This window comes from Monodelphis domestica, chromosome 3, assembly GCF_027887165.1.
Source record: "Monodelphis domestica isolate mMonDom1 chromosome 3, mMonDom1.pri, whole genome shotgun sequence".
NCBI lineage: Eukaryota > Metazoa > Chordata > Mammalia > Didelphimorphia > Didelphidae > Monodelphis > Monodelphis domestica.
In genome coordinates this window covers 278671917-278686934 of record NC_077229.1, presented here as the reverse complement: position 1 = coordinate 278686934, position 15018 = coordinate 278671917, and the positions used below count along the sequence as shown (strand labels likewise).

Genomic DNA, 15018 nt, shown 5'->3' with positions numbered 1-15018 from the left:
CTTTATAAATAAAGCTCCTGAAAGTCAATTTGACTTGAGTTATAATATTTTTTAAAATAAGCAACCACAGTACTATCTTAGAATTCTCATATATTTAGTCAAACCCTTAATTTTAATTCCTTAAATTTATTCCTTAATTTAGTCAAAACCCTTAATTCCTTAAATTCCTTAAAAAATAGGAATACTTTGAGCCCAGTATTGAAAGAGAAATGAAGCCCCAAGTGAATTGTGGTATCTTCTTTATCAAGAAGTACTAACTCAACCAAATAGGAGGCATACCAAGTGAAGTCTCCATAATATGGCAAATCTCCAAATAGACTCAATGAAATCAATTAGCTTCTAGAATTCTTTAATAATATTTAGAAGATGGGCTATGAATTGTTTAGTATCAAGTATATTGAAATCTAGAAGACTCCACTTTTACTATTTTAAGTTCAATAAAAAAATGTTTGGTGATCAACAACTGAGCTTCACTGGTCTGGTTTTGATATGATAAATATCCTAAGATCCCCACCTAATGATAGTTTTCTTCTTTACCTCATCCTTAGTACTTTTGAGAGAAAGAGGAGGAAAAAAAGATTAAAGCCCCTCCCCACTTTCTTCTTTCAGAAGATCGGTGTTTTGAAACCTTTTCATCTCTGTTCTACTACAGACATATCCTTTTTATAGCCTGTGGTCTCAAGAATCTCTCCTCTCCATAGTGCATTAAATTTGAGTGCTAGAATTTAGTTTTTAATGAAAAATTTCATTTTGCCCTCTTCAGTGTTCCATGGCTTTAGGCCCACTCAAAACTAGTGTAGAGTTTAAACACAGATTGTTACAATTTAATAGCTGACCTATTAAACTAACAATGTTTCATGGACTCTATCTTTTCTAATCTCATCTTTAAAAATATACTTTTCCCTTTCCATTCCCAAATTACATCTCTTTGCCACTGTTACAGGACTTATGGTCCAACACTTTTGTTTACTATTTAATGCCCTTACATCCCTATAAACCACATGGTGCTTAGTGGTATACATTTAACTTTTCATATAGCATCTTTTGTGTAGACTGTGACTGCCAAGTATTTCAGAGTATAGTTTCTTATTCTACGGGCTGCTTTAAATCCTTTACATGCATTCTAGTACATAATTTCTACAGGGTATACAAGTAAGTCAATGTACCAGTGGGTATGTTTCTGGTACTCTCATGTATAATTTGCTTTTTCTTCATTCTTTACTCTGACACTTCATGGAAATGGGAATATTGGGCACTGCTAAATAGAAATTAAATTAATTCATTGTCTCGGTATACTCATATATGCATTAAACACACATTTCCCAGGGGAAGAAGAAATTCAAAAGGAAACAGGGATCACAATATAACAAGTGATTAAGGAATCAGAATGTCTGAACTCTAAGGCCAGATGGCATGCACCCCAGAATTCTGCAAGATATGGCAAAAGAGGAAAAACACTGAGAGTTAGATGTGCTCTGTGTATTCTCGATTAACATCCTATACATGTCTGCAGCTACACTGAATGCTGATGTGCCTCTTCCTTTGAAGCTACGATCTAGCAATTAGTAGATCTATTTAAAACTTTCTGTAAATAAGAAATCTTGGTGGGGTACCAGAACGTATATTTTAGACGATATCAAAGAAAGCTTCATTAAAATGTCTCTTTTTAGGTAAATGTTTTTCAAACAATCATTTGGGACAGAGAAAGGTGACACCTATTGTTTTGAAATTTTAAGGATGGCTGCATATCTGTTAAAAAAAGAGGTAACCAATGAAATTTGATATATAACACTTGAACTACAGGCATACCCACAGACAATGTAGTCAGACTACAAGAATATTTTCAAACAAAAGGACAACCTATAAGGGTCAATAAGAATAGTATGTGGCATGAAATACTTCAATGGAACAAGGTCTGCTGGAGGCAAACCTAAAGGAAGCTTGAAAAGAAAAAGAATGTGCTGATAACGACAAATGTGTAGGTAGTCAACGGAAAAGAAGAAAAGCAAACCTTTTCAGGCTCTCACACACAATTTGTCCCTAGAAGAATACACTCCCCCTCCCCAAAGGAATGAATGGCTTCAACAAATGCATTGGGGAAAATACTCAAGCAGTAAGGGTCATGGCAAAATCTTTTCATGAATCTCCTTGACCACAGAAAGGAAATAAAGCTGCTAAATCAGATTTTAAGTAATTCATTTTTCTAGGGAAAAAGTCATAAAGTAACATTCACACACAGTATGTAAAGAGAGAGCTAATAGTAAACTTGTTGTGAGTTAAGAATTGCTATGACTTCTCCAAACTTCTCCAAAACTCTGAATCACATATAGCATTACTGCTGTCAATAGTTCCATTCCAACATTATCTCATCCCAAACATCTCCTTTCAAAAAATGAAAACATAAACCTCAGTCAAAAAATTTAACAAATCAACCCCATGTACCTCTTCAGAACAAGACACAGTCTTTTACTGAGTATGTCCTGGTATTCAAGAGCCTCACTGGAGGGGAAAACAGCAAAACTAGGCATCAAACTGGATTATTATTTGTCTCCTACACAAGCATTCTTCCCCATTTCTGTGGCTTTGCTTGTGCTCTTCAATCTATCTAAAATATTCTCTCTTCTGCCTCTCAAATTTTTTCCCATATTTTCTTTTTTTATTTTCCTTTATAAAAAACCCTTAAGCTGGTGGAGTGGTGAACTGATCCAACCACTCTGGAGGGCAATTTGAAATTATACCCAAAGGGCATAATACAGTAATACCACTACTAGGTCTGTATCCCAAAGAGATTTTTTTAAATGGATTAAGGAACTGTGTGTGCAAAAATATTTATAGTAGTTCTTTTTGTGGTGGCAAAAATTGGAAACTAAAGAGATGTTCCTCAATTGGGGAATAGCTAAACAAATTATGATATATGATGGTGATAGAATACTATTGTGCTAGAAGGAACGATGAACAGGATGATTTCAGGAAGAGCTGGAAAGACCTATATGAACTGAAGCAGAGTGAAATAAGAAGAACAGGAGATCATTATACACAGTAACTGCAATATTGTGGAATCATCAAATGTGATAGATTTTGCTGCTAACAGCAATACAATGATCCAGGACAATTCTGAGGACTTATGAAAAAAGAATGCTGCCCACCTCCAGAGAAAGAATTGTGGGAGTAGAAATGCAGACGAAAACATATGATTTATCACTTGTTTATTTGAGTATATGATTTAGGGTTAGGGTTCTATAATTTGCTTACAAAAATAAATAACATGGAAATGTTTTGCTTGATAATACATGTATAATCCAGATTGAATTGCTTATCAGCTCTGGTAGGAGTGAAGGAAAAAAGGATGGTAATGTGGATCATAAGACTTTGGAAAACTTATATGGAAATTTATTTTTAAAAAATTTTAATTTAATTAAAAACAACAACAACAACTGTTACTTCCATATAGAATCAATACTATACATTGGTTCCCAAGGCAGAAGAGTAAAAGGGCTAGGCAATGGAGTTAAGTGACTTAAATAGTCACACAGCTGGGAAGTGTCTAAAGCCAAATATAAACCCAGGATGACCTCTCTCTAGGCCTGGCTCTCAATTCACTGAGCCCAACTGTCCCCTCGTACCATCTTTTCAAAGACCAACTGAAATGCTATCTCTTCAAATGAGTCCCAGCTAGTTAAGAACTTTATCCGATCACACAAAACAGTCTTCAGTACACTTGTCTAATGTATTTATTTGTTTATTGTACATTACTGCTACATAGTTGATGTCATAAAGATCTTATTTTTCTAAATATTGAAGTTTCCCCACTGCTGAGCACTACCTACTTAAATTCTGGGGGGAACTAAATAATCCCCTAATACAATCCTTAAGCACTGTCTTAATGTTAAGAATCAGTGGTAAAGATTTTTGCTTCATTGTTATTCAATGATTCAATTTAAGAATCATCTGGTTTATCCCTTTTCCACATCATTTTCTTTTGTTCACAGAATTACATATTTAGACCTTGAAGGAAACCTTCTAATTCAACCTGTTAATCATGGACAGGAGGAACCTCAGACTCAACTGTTTTAAGTGGCTTCTTCAATATCATCCAGGTGATAAAACTGTAAGGCGGCCAAGATTCAAACTATGTCCTCTGACTCCAAAAGAAGTGAAGAGGTTTTTTCACTTTAATTTCCTTCTTTCTTTTTTGGAAAGAAAAAAGGAAGAAAAACACAGAAGCTACTCAATGTTTTCAAAATGAAGACAAATTTTTCATGTTGCTCTTTGCTTAAAAGAAAAAAAGTTACCCAATCACTTCTATTGATTTCAGATATTTTAAAAGCATTGTTTTCTCAATGCCATTACACCTGATGTTTTAAACCCAAAGAGAAATAATTAATCTAAAAATAACCAGCTATTAATGCAGGTAGCAGAGGCAATTTTCAATATAAGGCCTTTCAGGATAATAAGTAATGAATCTGTCATTTTCTAGTGGAGACAACAAAGCAAGAAGACTTAATTTTCTAACTTAAATTTTAGAAAGAAAGATTCAATTCAAGGCAATAATAGGGAGGCAGTCCCAAAATAAAGCTAGAATCCTCTCTAACTTAACTAGCTCTCATAGGATTTTTACATAAAATTTGTGTTGGAAAGAGTGAGTTCAATGGCATTTTTAGCTTAAAAAAAATTGTTCCCGGCCTCCCTCTTGTGATCCCCTTCCCAAAAGTTTTCCCTTTTGATCATCCCTTTTAGTTCAATCCTCAAACTTCTTTACCCCTAAATCCACAGATTTTCTCCTTCTCCTTTAGTGAAAACCCACCACACAATTCATCGCAAGAATATCTTACAGGATTTCCATTTGTTTTGCCTCAGCTCCTACATTAATCCAAACAATAAGGGCCTTTAAAACATTCATAAATAACCTGCTGCTGCTGCTGGCACCTAGGAGCCAAGTGCAGCAATGTTAAGCAACAACAAATTTCATAGTTCAAGAGGCACAGTTAAGGAAAAAGGTTGCTCAGAAAATCGCTCTCATTTAGCACAAAGATCCTTAAAAATTGCATGAAATCAGTCAAGTAACTATAGAAACCAATTTCTTCAGCTCCATATCACACGTCTCACACCTCAATTGTCTTTATTATCGTCTGCTGTCAGATCCTTAATCAGAAATGTGAACAGGCTTGATGATTTATTCAGCAGGGAAAAGAATCTGTAGGTCAAGTGAAAAATTTCACACACACCCCCATACACACACCACATCTTCAACCTTAGGTACTTTCATTTCATTCTGTTCCCAGTAGCTCTGGGGGTAACTCCAGTGAGATCCAATATTAAGGCTCAATTAAAATAAGCTCCAATTAGTGGAGCTTTTTTCTCTGAGGCTAGAAAAGTCAGGAAATGGATATTGGGAAATGTAAAAAGTCAGCTACTGAGAGGAGGCTGCAGACATAAATGAACTTATTTGTTGATTTCTACAGTTGCTATGCAGAGGCCTCTGGGAGTAAAAGCTTAACCAGTCTAAGCTATAAACTAAAACCCCTGCAGCTAAACATGAACTGTGTGAAACAAGGGCTCCATTCCAGAACAGAAAACTGCTGGGCCCAGAAAATTAAAAGCCAGAGGCATTTTCCATTTAAAACTAAATCCCAGTACCGCCTCCCAGCCAAAGAATTATAAGCAGTATCAGATTTACAAAACGAACAATTACCCTGGAAAAATGTAGCCTATTGTACAGTCCCAGATGCTAAATCTCAAAAGTTTCCCTTTTTTTTTAATCCCACATTATATTCCTACCAAGTACACTGCTATACTTTACAAAGAACCATTTCTAGACAGGCCTGAGCTTTGGAAATAAATTTTAAAAGGAAAGCTCATAATTCATTGACCTTATTTGAAGTACTGCCCTTGCCTGTGGCAGTTCCTGTCCTTCCCCAAGGCCTCTGCAAATGGTATGCCACAGCAAAATAAACCCTGACCTAATTGCTGGCAGGCGAGCACTGCCACCCTTCTCTCAAACACAAAGGCAGCAAGCATGGCGGGCTGCAAGTCTTACCTCTTTGGCTTTCTGCTTTAATCGCAGCTGCTCTGGATCTTCTTTATTAGAACGACTCTATCAAAGGAAAAGAAAATTTTAATAGAAATTACTAGCATCTAAACACCACAGCAGCCGTTAAATATTTAATAAATGACAATTTTCTCTTGTGATTGAAAATCCTAGCTTCAGGGGCAAATGCCAGAATCCAGGTTTGATTCCCAACCCCCATGTTCTCCCCCTCTCTCCACCTCCTCCCCCCTTGCTCTTCAACTGGGCCTGTTTGCTGCTGCTGTTTTAGCCTAGAGGAAGTTTATGCTCAAAGTGATGCTAACACTGTCAGTCAGGTCCAGTTGAGGCATGACGTTGTTCATGTCAGAAGCAGACATCAAAAACAGATGGCATGGAGAGAGGAAAAGAACGATGGTTTCAGACTCAAGTACCCCAACCAAACTGGGTTGGTACCCAAGTGAAACCCTTTAGGGAGATAATGCAGAGATCAGAAGCTGTTTTGGGTAGTGTTTAGTCAAGAATCGAGCTTGGTTTTCAATAAGACCTCAATCTCCTAAAAAAACCCAACTCTCTGGAATGGGGAAGAAAAAAAAATGAATCTTAGCATATGGTTACAGCAAACTTTTCTTCTTTATGGGTTCAGTGACTCACTGGGGTCAACATTTTGCCTCATCTATTCAACAAAAAAATTATTAAACATCTACTATGTTTCAAGACAAGAGGCACCATGGTCTATTGACCAAAGAGCTGATTAGGAAGGCAGGAAGCTCCAGAATCCAAGTCTTGCCTCTGATACATAGTAGCTATGTAATTCTGGCTAGTCATTTATCTCTCAAACGTTCTAAGCAAGTTCCCTGTACCAACTGCAACCTCAGGGCCAGACCCTGACCTCCATCCCAGTCATTTTTAATGTTATAAATCATTAGTCTAGTCCTTTCAAAAGCTACCAAAAGGAAGAGCTGACCCCTGTACTCCTAAAGTTTGAGATAGGAGATAAGTCAAGAACATGCACAGGACAGACAAGAATAATTCTAATAGACTATCAGTTCCTTGAGGACAGAAACGGCTTTCATTATTTTTTTTACTTTGTGTCCCCAGTTCTTAGCAGAGTGTTTAGCACATAGAAGATACTTATTAAATAGTGCCAAAGAATCGGTGATATACTGGGATAGCAAAAAAAACAAAAACAAAAAAAATCCAAAGAAACCCCAAGCTAATGTAATCTTGAGCTAAATTAAAAGAATCATAGCTAAGCTTTTTAGGAGAAGAGAGATGCTATTTCAACTCCACTCTATTATCACTGGATCTCATTTTAGCATGGTGTTCAGCTCTGAGTGCCACCATTTAAGGAAACTCTTAAACTAGAGTGTCCAGAGAGGAGGGCAACCCAGATGCTGAAAGGTTTTGAATCTGTGTCATTTAAGAATAGTCTGAAGAAATAGGGCATGTTTAACCTAGAGAAGGGTTGGGGTGGGATAGTGGTGCCTAAAATCTGAAGGACTATAATGTGGAGGAGGGATTAGACTTACTCTGTTTGGCTCCAGAGAACTGAGCCAGGAGAAATGAGTGAAAGCTACACACACAACATAAGGCTTATGTCAGGAAAGACGCCTTAACAATTAGAGCAGCTGATGCTGCCTTAAAGGTACCTCTTTCTACAGTTTGGATAACTAAGTGTCTAGTATGTTATAATAGAGATCTCTTTCACCTATGGTTTGGACTAGATGGCCCCTGAGGTTCTTTCCAATTCTCCAATTCTGTGATTCTGAAAAGTGTAAAGAGAGAGCTATGGTGATTTAAGGCCAACTGCCATATTTCAAACAAAAAGGAGGAACTCCTATTAAATTCTGCAGTGAGAGGGCAGCAAGGAATCTCTTCCTGACCCCAACAGCCACCAATTCATAACTTGGAGCAATGCATTTAAATATACACAGATATATTCATCTTGACAAAGTTATCCAACCCTTATAAATTTGAACTAAAATTTATTCTAGCTCTGAAATTCTGCAATCACTAACAAAACAAAAGGTGAAAAACTATTCTTTGTTGCAAATGTTTATTTGCTTTTCATTTCACTGAATAATCTCTTACCTATTTGTATTTACAGGACAAGATAAAATATGAAGATTTAAAAACACTATCATTAAGTAGCTACAAAGTTCTCCTTGGAATTGAAAAACTAATTGGTAAAAGTTCTAATTTTAGCTCAAATTCTACAAAGGCAATTTTATTTCAACACTAACCAATGCAAATGCATTTAATTATACTGAATAGGTCCAATGGCAAAGACTCTGTAAGGGTCTTGTGATTGAGAAGTGGTGCTGAGACCTCACTTTCACCAATGTAGACCACAAATGTCTCAAACTTAAAAGTTTAAAAAAAAATGTGATTCAAAGAAGTTAAAAAAAAAGATTTGCACATAGACAAAGAACGTCAAAAGCACAATTTGAATCTCAGTCTTCTTGTCTCTGAGTCCAATACTGCCTATATTATGCCACATTTTCCTTTTTAATTATTAAAAATTTGAAAAATTCTACATATATCAGTTTGGCACTGGTGCAAATTCTGGGCATCTTATTTTCTTAAAAGTTATATAACCAAGGCATTATATTATGACCAAAAATATCCTGATGATAGAAACAAATTTTTCAGTGGTTTGTGAATGGTTCAGGAATGATTCATTATTTATAGTAGGCCTATTGCTTTTCCTTAGGAAGGGAATATGGCAGGGGAGGGGTAAACGACACCATAATTCATCTGCATAACAATAATTAATAGCAATAAAATATACTAGCAATAATGTCATATTTGCTTTGCATAATAAAACATCTTGAATTTAGATTATGTTCTTTAAAAAATGAAGTTTTGCCTTTGTTATTAAATCTTAGTGAGGCCTATCAGAGGTAAATACTGATCTAGTCTAGACTATGTAAACAAAGATTTGAAGTGACTTGCTCACTCACAAAACAGCCAGCTGGCACAGAATAATTTCATATTAAGCTAGTAATTCTCAAACATATCCTCTAAGTCAACATTCCCTTTTCTAAACTGACCAGGTCCACAAAAAGAGAAGTCTCCCCACAGATTGTGGAGTTGTAGAAGAGAGGCAGGTAAAAAAAGTATTCTAATTTTTAGGATTTCTATACAGCTAAGAATGAGAAAGATACTGTTACACCTTGTCACAGGATTATAGATTTAAAAAAGGAAGGGACTCTAAATGATCCTTTGCCTGTAGCACCTCATACTTTCTTTTTGTCCAAGAGAATTGAGGCCAACAAGAAAAGATCAGTGAGATAGCAGAATAAGAGAAATGAAACATAAAATAAGCTCTAACAGTTGTGACAGGAAGGCTACACCATGAAACTCATCAGTAGTTGAATAGTTATTAGGAACTTGAAAGCTTTTATCTCTGTAAACTATGCCAATGAAACAGATAAATGCTCAAGTTGGCTATTCAAGAAGGGACTCAATGGGTTGGGTTAGACTAGATGACTGCAGAGTTTCTTCCGACTTAATTCTATGAAAATGAGCGAGATCTTAGAAATATTTTGATTGTGAAGGCCATCACAAGTTTCAGAAATGTCACTGAAGTTAAGAGCTATATTTTGCTAAAGCTCAGCCTTTTAAGGTTTGTTGTCATAACACAGAGATATAAAATATCTACATAGTTGACAGACTATCAATGACTATAGGGCTTGTCTTCATTGAATTTAGAGCTTAAAGGAACTTTAGAAGTTGCTCTCATTTTAATGTTAGAGAAATTGAGGCCAAGAGAAATTAAGTGACATGGCTTACCCAAGATTCCACCTGGCATAGGAATTCCAATACAATATTAAATTAAAATTGGTGCCTCACATAGCATTAGTATGTCCTTTCTGATCAGAATTTATTCTCTGTTTTCATCTACCATCAAGTATTTCTGCTTCCTCAGTCCTAATTACTCCCTTTTTCCCAATAATATGCCTACCTGCTTTTCAAACTCTCTTCTCTCAAATGCAGCTTGGCACATTTAATAAACCATTTTTAAAAATCTGAAAATATTTTCTCAATGGATATAGATATAGATCTCAACAAACTAACATGACTATCTTTAATACTCTCAACCATACAGACTGATTTACTATCAAAACATATCATTCTCTGAAATATTGAGACAAAATGTAATGCCAACATAATTAAAAGGGCAAACAGTCAAATGAATCCTGACCTCATCATCAAGTCACATCTCTACCATTATGATAAATCGGCCCCCACCTTAGCTGCTCTGAGCAACATCTCTCGCTCCTCTTCATCCTTTCGCTGTTTCTCCATGTGATCCAGCTTCTCAAGAAATCTAAGTTGTGATCTGGTATCATTAGACATGACATAATTTTCACTTTCCTGGAAAGAAACAGACAATGGTTATAGAAATGAGTCACATTTTATCATATAGCTCTTTGGATAACAAAAGCCCATGATTTTAACACTACTACAGAGGAAGAGATGCATGTGAGAAGGGTATATTTACAATGTCTGCCACCTTCTACCAAGGTCATCCTTAGAGATGGAGAAGTAATTAAGTAATTATTTTTCTTCAAAGTTTAGGTGAAATTAATAATTCATTTGCCTATATCTTACAATATCAAAGTAGGAGGTGTCAATAAAAAAATGAAAACTAATCAGGTACAAACTATATAATATAAATTATGTAATCTATCACTTATCCATAAGATTATAAGGAAGCATCTAGTCCATAGTTTTCAATATAATCAAACTGAACTTGAGAGGAAAGCAGCAATAAAAAAAAGTTGCTTTATGTAAAGGTATTCTGGGAGTAGAATGGTCTCACCTATATTCCTCTTAAAAATTGTTCCTTTTGATTTAAATTCTTTGTACAATTCAGAACAAAATAGTAATTTAATCATGTTATAATTATTATAAAGGCCAAATATTGGTATAGTTTGCATATAACTGGATAGGTAATGTCTAAGAAACAAAAGTAATGCTTCATTTATTCAAGAATTCTGAGTTAAATAGTGAAGAGTCTCTAGATTTGGGATTTTCTTACATTTTTCTTGAATGCCACTACATCTTCATGTCCCCCTGCCTTTTTTAAGGAGGAATGCTAGATTTAAAAAAATATCTTGCCATCAAGCTTTTTAAAAAATGCTCCCTATTACCTCATTCATCTAATGACTTTTTATAGCAAACTTTTAAAAGAAACAATGTTTCCTGAAACATTTAATCCAACAACCCGATTTTTTTTAAAAGCCTCTAAAACCATAAATATCTTCTGTCCTCATCCTCATATTTTTTTCATTCTTATACTTATAAGTGTTTCAATTAACCAGGGAGGGGAGAAAGGGAGAAGTTTCATATGCCCAGAATTCTACTTTTAAAATTAAATTTTTATTGTTTGTGTTTAACCAGATCAAAAGAGTATTACATACTTTAAGGGGGAAAGATGTAACAGTACTACTTATTTTGGTTAGAGTCTAATACACAAAAAAAAATCTTCATATGCTTTATAGAGTTAAATAATACAAGTTAAAAGTATGGAATAAATTACAAGCCAACCATAGAAGTGTATAAACAAAATCACTAGTGGTTTCTTAAATACCTCCTTTTTACCCATTTTCATTTTCAGACACTCTGGAGATAATTTACTGACAGGATTTAATTTAAAATGGAACACAACACACTAAATGAAGGGGAGGAGGGTGCAAATCAGAGTTTTGGCCCAATCTCACTGCCATGCTGAGATCTCTCCTACTCAAATACAGCTGCCCCTGGCATAACCCATCTTCCTTTACTTTTCCAGATGTTACTCCACAGATGAGCTCCTCCCTCTCTTCTACTGAGTCCTTAACCTTATTTAAATAGTCACCCTGACCTCACCACCTTCCTGTCTACCCAGCTGGTAGACCCAGGTAAACTGTTCATGTATGAACAAAAAAAAAAGGTATGCTTCCAGAATTTTAGGACCACTATATATTAAACACTCTACTAAAAATAAAGGAACCAACAGAGGACAAACGCCATCAATGTCAAGAACTAAACCTAATCCAAAACATGGCATCTTCCTATTGAGGAAAGAAAAAAGTAAACCAACTCTGCAGCAAATGGCTTGCAGAGGTTATAAAGCACATCTCTTTAGTAGGAAACACTTGGCAGCAATATTAATAGCAAGTATGTGCCACTTTGTATCCCCAAATATTGATTTGTTGCCTCTTTAAAAAGTTCTATTTACATAAATAGGAAACATTGCAAGAAAAACTTTAAGTATAGATCTAAAGTGAGCAAGCCAAGTGAAAGAGCATCAGAAAGTACAAATGTCAACAGCAGTCAGTGACAGCAGTGGCAACTCTCTATTGGAATGGCTGAAAAATATAAAATGAGCTTGAAGAATAAGAAAGAAGCTGAATCCGTGCACCACGGATAAGGGGTGATAATCAATCAAAACTGAAGCCAAACATGGCTAAATTAAGACAAAAGATGACATAGCTGCCTTTCTTTCTATATTAATAACTCCTTAGAAAGGATTTGAAATGTGGGGCAATGAGGACAGCTGTACGGAGTAGAAAGGTAAGGAGGTCACAAGTTCTTATCTAATGAGGTCTTTAAGGTAAAATATATGCTGCCCAGTTTGCCAGGTGCAGGAAAAGCCCGAAAACAGATGCTATTGTTCTATAAGTATATGTTGTATATGTATAAAATAAGTTCCAGTCCAACGACTGCAGTCAATAGTATACTGAATGGAATTTAGATTGCTAAACACAACTTCCTAAAACAACAGATTTCAAAACTTCTATACCTAGTACTTACAGACTATGTTAATTGTTCAAGAACAGCCCAATGAAAATGTGGCTACATTGATAAATGCATGGTTGGTTTTTTTAAAGGGAAGGGAAAGGAAAAGGAGAAAAAAATGCAAAAAGTAACAAAGCCTTATAAAATGAATCTTGTTTTACCCCAAAGTTGATAGAAGCTGTAATTATGCTTCAAGATAGACTAATGACTAATATCAGAAGCTTCTCATCTAAAGCTTTCAGTTCAGTCTAAAACTAGAGAATAATAAAAAGCATACACAGCTTTACTCCCTGGGGCCTCTGGGAACAGTGGTTGTGATATCTCTTAGGTTTTGTTTTTCCAGAGTCTACTCTGTCTACTACCAGTCTACTGCTGAGTTCATATGACTGTTGCTCAGCCCAGCAAATTTTCATAAAAGAAGTATCATGTTATTTGAGGACCTTAGCAACAATAATCCAATCCTCCCCAAGGTCCAAGTGGATGTAAAGAAAGTAGGGCAATTGCTCTAGGGGACTCACCGGTGATGTGGCAGCTGATATTCCCCTGGATTCCTCTTAACCTATGGCTAGGACACCATGGTGGTCACCATATTACAAACCTCAAATATTATGAGATCTTTCATTCCAGCTTTTCCTTATCCACCTGCAATCTTACTCCAATAGTAGTTTTATCGGTGTGGTATTCTTTAATAAAGGAAGAGAGATATAGGCTATTCTCTCTTCCTCATCACCCAATCATGTCTTTCTCCCCAAACTAACAACTGCCTCCGGTGCCTTCATCTTGATAATGGCTAGTGAGTGTGATCACATCACTAGGGACCATACTACGTATTTAATTCTATGATTTTTACAAATGCAGGCAATTGTATTCACCAGGGATATCAGATTTCACTCAATGGGTAAGAGATGTAAATGATAACCATGGTGCTACCATTTTTACAAAATAAAAAGGGAAGTAAGGTGGCACTCTAATTTTTTCCCCTTCCAACACAAACTTAGGTGAGACCTCAAGTCTCTGCCACCAGAAGCCTTGGGATAACTACTTCAATTAAGCTTTAATTTTATTTTTCCATGTGCACATATATCTGCATGCTCTAAATTCTGAAACAATCAAGAGTATGAATGATTTTACACAAATATCAACTATAGGAAAAAATTTGGCTAGTTTCCACAGGAATATATTTAAAATATGAAGATATACAATACATGGACCCTTTAACATTAGAAAGAATAAAAAATTACTCAGAACTTGCTTAATGATTTTCTTTACCTTGCAGGTTGTCATTCGATGCTGAGCAATTACAGTCAGTTTTTCTATAAGGCCTCGTAATCGCTCCTGTGTAGCATGGGAGATCAAGTTCACAACATCAGAGTTAAGTTCCATAATGTCATGCCTTTTACCTGTGGAAGCAGAGAAAATCCATTACATGTTTTAGCAGTAGCTGATAATTGAAATAATTAGCACAGCAGGTATTCTGTTCCCCCTGGAAGTCATACCCATTATGAATAAAGGTTTGGAGATTATGATTTTCCTGGTAAAGTCACAACTTCAAAGATCTTAGACATTACATTAATAAAACTTAGCCTGAAGCTTCAGAAAATATAGACATTGTTTCACTTAGCCCCTAGAATCATTCTCTATGCAAGGTCATTTATAGGACAAAGTTAATAAGAACACAGATCAGGTCTAGTGTTCAAGAGGGAGAACAATAACTGTAGAAATTAATGACATATTCTGTTAATTTTGGTAATTTTGAAAAAGGAAAATTACATTGTTCCCTATTTAACAGTAGTTGTTAACAATTCATGCTATTTATTTCAATGAATTTGGAATATGGCTGCTCTGTCTACATGCTTATAAATCCTTATTCACCTTTAATTTTGTTTGTGCCTATAAGGCTATTAACACGCAACCTTGTGTCTGAATTAGAATTAATAGAAGCAGGTTCCAAAATATCCCCTCAGATTTGCCCATTTGAAAATCTCCTGTATGAGCATGCCTGTTACTTAGCCCCCTTTCTTTGTTATTAAATTGAGTATAGAAAAGTTCCTTGATTAAATATGGGAAAAATAGTTTCATGAAAACAATTTGAACTACATACCCAAAGGCAAAAAAATCAATTCCATTCTTCCTCATTAGTGGCTAAAGAGTATTTCAGAAGCATGTGTCCACCTACCTGCACTAAAAACCTAAAACTATTA

At 35.5% G+C, this 15018-nt stretch overlaps 1 protein-coding gene across 3 annotated transcripts in view; it reads right to left on the bottom strand.

Annotated features, from left to right (window-relative positions):
• TAF4B (TATA-box binding protein associated factor 4b) overlaps positions 1 to 15018 on the bottom strand; it is a 198555-nt gene that overhangs the window by 69607 nt on the left and 113930 nt on the right. For all 3 annotated transcript variants that reach the window (XR_464742.3, XM_007487580.3, XM_007487581.3), the window contains exons 11-13: positions 14087 to 14217; positions 10283 to 10408; positions 6038 to 6094 (exon numbers count right to left, since the gene is read on the bottom strand). Coding sequence is in view for 2 of the 3 variants with exons in the window: in XM_007487580.3 (XP_007487642.1) it covers positions 6038 to 6094; positions 10283 to 10408; positions 14087 to 14217 (314 nt within the window). In the remaining variant the exon portion in view is untranslated. The remainder of the gene's footprint in view (positions 1 to 6037; positions 6095 to 10282; positions 10409 to 14086; positions 14218 to 15018) is intronic.